This window comes from Solanum tuberosum, unplaced genomic scaffold, assembly GCF_000226075.1.
Source record: "Solanum tuberosum cultivar DM 1-3 516 R44 unplaced genomic scaffold, SolTub_3.0 scf00547, whole genome shotgun sequence".
Classification (NCBI taxonomy): domain Eukaryota; kingdom Viridiplantae; phylum Streptophyta; class Magnoliopsida; order Solanales; family Solanaceae; genus Solanum; species Solanum tuberosum.
Genome location: NW_006239468.1, coordinates 296,012 through 302,939, shown reverse-complemented (window position 1 = coordinate 302,939; position 6,928 = coordinate 296,012). Strand labels below are relative to the sequence as shown.

Genomic DNA, 6,928 nt, shown 5'->3' with positions numbered 1-6,928 from the left:
CTTCCAAAGGTTCCAGCTGATGATGATAGGCATTGCATGATACATGAGTTTTTGGGTTAGGTTTTAGGGTTTAGGGTTTAGGTTTAGGGTTTAGGGTTTGGGGTTTAGGTTTAGGGATTAGGGTTTAGAGTTTAACATTTAGCATCTAGCATTTAGAGTTTAGGATTTAGGGTTTGGGGTTTAGAGTGTAGGGTGTATGGTTTATGGTTTATGGTTTAGGGTTTTGGGTTGTAGGTTTAGGGTTTAGGGTGTAGGGTTTATTGTGTAGGGTTTAGGGTTAGAGTTTATGGTTTAGAGTTTAGGATTTGGGGTTTAGGGTTTAGGGTTTAGGGTTTAGAGTTTAGGGTTTAGGATTTAGGTGTTAGGATTTAGAGCTTAGGGTTAGGGCTTAAGGTTTATGGTTTAGGGTTTAGGGCTTTGAGTTTAGGGTTTAGTATTTAGGGTTTAGGGTTTAGGGCTTGGGTTTTTGGATTAGGGTCTAGTGTTTTGGGAGTAGGGTTTATGGTTTATGGTTTATGATTTAGGGTTTAGGATTTATGGTTTAGGGTTTAGACTTAGGGTTTAGGGTTTAGTGTTAGGGATTAGGGTTTAGGGTTTAGGATTTAGGGATTAAGGTTTAGTCCTTAGGGTTTAGAGTGAAGGGCTTTGAGTTTAGGGTTTAGGGTTAGGGTTTAGGATTAGAATTTAGGATTTAGGGTTTAGGGATTAAGGTTTATAGTTTAGTATTTAGGGTTTAGGGTTTAGAGTTTGGATTTAGGGTTTATAGTTTAGGTTTGGGGTTTAGGGTTTTTAAGGTTAGGATTTTAGGATTTACGGTTTAGTTTAGGGTTTAGGGTTTAGGGTTTATTATTTAGAGTTTAGGGTTGAGGGTTTAAGGTTTATCATTTAGAGTTTAGGGTTTAGGGTTACATGTTTAGGGTTTAGGGTTTAGAGTTTAGGGTTTGGGTTTAGGGTTTAGGGTTTAAGGTTTAGGGTTAAGGGGTTAGGGTTTAGGGTTGATGGATTAATGGTTTAGAGTTTAGGGTTAAGATTCTAGGATTTTGGGTTTAGAGTTTATTATTTCTGATTTAGGGTTTAATATTAATGTGAAAGGGTTAGGGTTTAGGGTTTAGAGGTTGGATTTATGGTTTACAGTTAAGGTTTAGGTTTAGGGTTTACGCTTTATGGTTTAGTCTTTAGAACTTCGGGCTTAAATTTTAGGGTTTAGGTTTAGGGATTAGGATTAGGATTTAGGGTTTAGGTTTTAGGGATGAGGGTTTAGAGTTTAGTATTTAGGGTTTAGGGTTTAGGGTTTAGAGTTTTGGTTTTTTTTATTTTTTTATTTTTTAATTTAACGAACCTTGGGGGGGTCAGGGGCTTGGCAACACCCCCAGGCCTTAGCATAAATAAAACAAAAGTACAAGGAGGGGGGCTTGAACCTAACCTCCGATCCTATGATAGTTCAGTAGTTGACTTACCTAATGGTTAATCAACTCATCACCTTACAAAAAAGATAAACCAAGAAACTAAGCACCTAAGAGAGGACTCCTCTCGATACAAAGCATCTAGGAATCGTAAATAAGGGAGACTCTCCCTTTACAAATACGCAAAATAAAACACTAGACCTATTCAAAAGAGCTATGATTTTTAACCATAGCTAGGTTGAAAAGGTTTGAAGTCAACTCAAGGTGGTTCTTTGATCCTCTTGATTTTCCTTCTTCTGAAACTTGCCATTTCGATCCTGTCTAGTTGATAATAGGCTCTTGCTTCTTTAGGTAGTTGTTGGCTGCTGCAATATATTTGGGGACATGTAAGTTTGTGACTTTGCTTTGATAAGGAATCGGCTACAAAATTAGCCTCTCTGAAGGTGTGTTTGCATCTAAAGTTATGTGTTTGTCTGATGAGTTCCTGAAGCTGCTGTAGCTGTATGCTGATGCTCCATGGAGGTTTGGCTTTCTGCGTGATTCAGTCCACCAGCAACTGCAAATCCACTTCCGAACCAACACTCTTGTAGCCCAGTTGAAGTACCCATGTCATGCCAAATATGGTTGCTCCTATTTCAGCTTGGTTGTTAGTGCCTTCCCCCAAAGGGGTAGCAAAAGCTAATAGCATTGCTCCCATTTGATCCCTTAGGATACCACCTGCTCCAATTCTTCCCGGGTTGCTTAATGCACTGCCGTCCGTATTGATTTTGACCCAAAGATCTGGAGGTTTTATCCACTTCAAGAGTGTCACTTTGGTATCATGAATACAATTCTCCCCCAGCTGAAATAGTTCCTTCCAGTTTGAAGGACATTTGATTTGGGGGAAACTTGTATTCATTAGTTTGTAGTTGTCCTTGTAGATTGCATATTTGACTCGACTAAGATTGGACGATTTGCCTCCATATTTACTAGCACAACGATTCTTCCAAAGGTTCCAACAAATGAATAATGGTGTAGCTTGTAGTAATAGCTTGTGTGATTCATTGTTATACTTAGCTGACCACCATTGTATGATGAGTTGAGAGAGGGAACTGTGATCTGTGATGATTCCAGCAGCATCTGCAAAGCTTCTCCACACGTATGTCGCGAATTGTCTTGTATTGAATATGTGCTCTATCGTGTCGAGACCAGACCTGTTACAACAACAAAAACAGCTTGCTGGCTCATTGCCAAAGCTAGTTAGTTTTTCATTAGTGGGGACTTTGCCTCTTAGTGTTCTCCACAAAAGAAATGAAATTTTAAAAGGGATACACTTATGCCAAGTGAATGAGTTGAATTTGGTCTTGGTCCTCTTTTCTCTGATCTCATTCCATGCAGATGAGCAGCTGAATTTCCCATCCATGCGTGGTTTCCATATTGCTAAGTCTGGGGGGTCCTGCTGGGTGGAGAGTTCTGTGGAGAGGATGCTGGCCAGCTGACTGTTAGGTGCCTGTTGTAGAAGTTTGCTCCAGTTCCACTGTCCTTCGAGCCAAAATTCTGCCACTGTGGTGTTGTTGAATCTATTGCTATCGGTAGAGTAGTGAGCAAGAGGTCCAATGCCCAGCCAATTATCCCACCAAAAAGAACAATTGCCAGAATTGACCTTCCATTGAATGTGTTTTTTGACTTGGTGTTTGTTGTGCATAAGATGTTTCCATGTCAAAGACTCCCCTGTATCCCATTTCTTGCTAATTGGGTTAGACCTTTGGCAATATTTAGCCTTCAAAAAATCTCCCCAAAGAGTTTGTTTGGATCTAAAGATCCACCATTGTTTATATTGGAAGGCTAAACTCACATCTTTGAGATTCCTCATACCAACACCCCCTTCATCATACGAAAAGCTTAAATTTTTCCATGACGACCAATGATATTTCTTCCTCTCGTTCCTCCATCCCCAGAAGAAGTCAGTCATGATGCTTTGGATCTGCCTGAGGACAGTGACTGGAGGGGTTACTGAAGCTAATAGATGAATAGGTAAAGAATGCAACACATGCTTGACAAGGATTGCTCTACCACCATAACTTAAAAGCTTAGTCTGCTAACCTGTGATCCTGCATAAAACTTTGTTAATAAGGTCAAAAAAATAAATAATCCTAGGCCTACCAACAAATAATGGGCAGCCGACGTAGGTGATAGGGCCCTCCATTTGCTTGAAGCCAGTGACTCTCTTGATTCTGTCCTTCGTACTGTTGAATGCACACGAGTGAACCATGAAATGGCTTTTATCAGTGTTAACTAATTGGCCTGAGGACTGCTCATAGGAATGGAGAGTCTGCATGATGAGCTTCAGTGTTTTCTGTCTTCCAGAAGTGAAGAGAATAATGTCGTCCGCAAAACTTAAGTGGTTCACTTGGGGGCCTCTAGGTTCCATGAAGAAACCATGGTATTCAGGGTTGTTGTGTATCCTGTTCAGAGATCTGGAAAGTACTTTTGCACCTAAAATAAATAGGGCAGGAGATAACGGATCGCCTTGCTTGAGACCTCTAGTGGATTGAAAGAAACCATGTATTTTACCATTGACGATAATAGAATACCAATTGTTAGCCATGATTCTCCAAACCATATCAATAAGAACTTCATCAAACCCCATTCTTCTCAGCACCAAACATATGTAAGACCAAGAAACCCTGTCATACGCTTTAGCCATGTCCAATTTAATAATAACATTGCTTCCAATATTAGGTTTCTTAATTTGATGAATAATCTCTTGGGCAAGCATAATGTTTTCTGAAATACTTCTCCCTTTGACAAGCCAGATTGATTGAGAGAAACCAAATTAGGTAAAATAGGACTTAGTCTAGAACTTACTAGTTTAGATATAATCTTACTAGTGAAGTTGCTTAGACTGATGGGCCTGAATTCTGAAAGTTTGTTGGGATTTTACACCTTAGGGAGGAGAACAATACAAGCGTGAGAAAAATATTTGGGAATCATTTGACCACCAAAGAATGCATGAATGACACCAAGGAGATCATGCTTGATAATGTGCCAACATTTCTGAAAAAAGTATCCATTCATCTCATCTGGACCAGCTGCAGAAGTAGGATTCATAGAGAATACAACTTCCTTCAACTCTTCCAGATTAGGCAGGGCAGTAAGACTATCATTTTTTTCCTGATTGACCATCAGAGGTATACAGTCCAGGGCACCCTCATTGATGAGTTTGTTATCTCCTGTAAAGATTTTCTGGAAATGGTCACAGGCAGCTTCAGCAATAACATCATCTCCTTGTATCCATACCTCATCCTCCCTGGTAATTTTGTGAATAAATAACCTTTTTTTTCTTCCCCTTACCAGGGAGTGGAAGTATTTGGTATTGCAATCCCCCTCTTTGAACCACTGCAGTTGTGTTTTTTGCTTTAAAATGGAATCTTCTATCTTCAAGAATCTGATATACCTAGCATTGATTTCATGAAGCATAGATTTGTTAGTCTCACTAGGGTCTTGAATCAGCTGCTCCTCCACTGTTTTGACCTTCTTCTCATATTCCTTGACTTTAGCAAAGATGTCCCCAAATTCCTTTCTGGACCAGTTGCTAAGAGTGTTGGACAACCTTTTCATTTTCTGATGAAATTTCCACATGTTGTTACCCTCAATACTCCTTTCCCAACATGCTTTAACTATGTCAAGGAAATTAGGTTGGTTAGTCCAACAATTAAGAAATTTAAAATATTTGATATTCTCATCTTCCCTAGCAGTTATTTCCATCAGTAGAGGGCAGTGATCAGACCCTACAGAAGGTAAGTGGGTGATAGTAGTCTGAGGCATCTTTTCCAGCCAGGCATCAGTAACTAAAGCTCTGTCCAGCCTTTTCCATACTCTTTGTTGTATACCCCTGTTGTTGGACCAAGTAAATTTCTATCAACTGAAGCCTAAATTCAGAAGACCACAAGCCTCAATAACAGAAATGAATTCTAGACTTTTCCTCATGTTGTATGGAACCTCCCAGCTTTTCTTCAATAAAAGTAATAACATTGTAGTCTCCCACAGAACACCAAGGTCTATCAATATCTGCAGAGTGGTGCAACATTCTATCCCATAAAGGCCTTCTGAGGTGGTCTTTACACTTGGCATACACAAAAGTGGTGGTGAAGTGGTTCTGAAGTTCATTATGGCTAAAGTCGCAAGTAATCTGTTGCTCATCCTCCTCTAGTATTACACAATCAATGTCCATGTTCTAAAAGAGCCAGATTTTACCATTGCAGTTACTCACAGCATGCTCCATAGCTAACTGATTTGTAACACTTTGAATATGAGAATTGTCCGAGAAAGGTTCCATGATGGAAATGATAGAGAAATGATGCATCTTATTGAGCATTTTTAGTCTTTCGATTACACCTTTGGTATTGATCCCCCTCACATTCCAAATAATTGTACTAATCAATGAGAAGATCGGGAAGTAAACAGCCTAGTGTTTGGTATGCCAGCAGTGACAATGTTGATATCCTGGACTTGGAATTTGAATCTCTCATGATGTAATCCTCTAGGTGATAATCCCTGACTACTAGCCACCTGCTGAATTTCATCTGCCAAGTCCTTATCCGGATGAGGACTAAAAGCTCTAATAAGAAGCTCACTAGTCTTATCATCCTCATCAAGATCTTTGTGGGATTGATTATCCACATCCGGTTCATCCTCTGAATTGTCGACTGCATATTCATCTATTATAGGGCCTTTGTTCATTTGACACTTTTCAGACATGCCATCTGGAGGGACAGTAGATGGAGGATTCATATATTGGGTTTGTAAAGGAGTGATATCCATGCCTAACTGCTCATCGACCATAATAAACTTCTTACAAACTTACCCTTCTTTTTGTTGTTCCCCCTGCTGGTCCCTGTCATGCTGTATGTTCTGTCTTTTTCTGGCAGCCTCTTTCTTTTTCTTACTAGGTTTGTTCTTGCTTATGGGAGTGTTTCCTTGGATGCTAGTGCTAGCTTTGGCTCCCATATCTTTTGCCATGGCTCCTTTGTTTTGTTTATCTGCAGTTCCTGTCACCACTTGTTGTTTTTCCTTATTATTTTCAGTATTAATCTGTTTCCCTGGCCTTGAATGTGCCTGCAGCTGTACCTGTTGGAGATCTGAAGTAGGATGCTGGATTGTAGTGGTAGCAGGAGCTCTAAGGTCAGGACTATGGTCAAAGTGAGTACCCTGATGCATAACATGAGACAAATTCCCCACTTTGGACCCCTTTTCCTGCAGGTTAGTGTGGCTCTCCTGACATCCCCCATCCTTCCCTCCTTCAACTTCATCAATACCATCAGAAAATAAAGTACTGGGATTTTTGGGACTTAGGAGCATTGAGTCAATACCTGTGCTCTTGTTATTTGTTTGGTTTCCTGCTTGCATGATTTGTTCTTTTTGGTTGTGGTCTGTTTTAGACCTGCTTTGTGATCCCTGTGGTGTTTTCCCTTCATTGTTGTTATGTCCCTGAGTATCTTGAGTCTGATTTTCCTGCATGCTAAGGTTAGAAAAAGGAATATGAT

General features: G+C 40.0%; 1 protein-coding gene across 1 annotated transcript; it reads right to left on the bottom strand.

The window, feature by feature from the left end:
• Nucleotides 1-4,322: 4,322 nt before the first annotated feature.
• On the bottom strand, nucleotides 4,323-5,616 carry LOC107058558 (uncharacterized). Its single transcript, XM_015304392.1, has 2 exons — nucleotides 5,363-5,616; nucleotides 4,323-5,277 (listed from the first exon to the last, which is right to left on the bottom strand). Exons 1-2 carry the CDS (start codon nucleotides 5,614-5,616, stop codon nucleotides 4,323-4,325), a joined length of 1,209 nt encoding a protein of 402 aa, XP_015159878.1.
• Nucleotides 5,617-6,928: the final 1,312 nt, after the last annotated feature.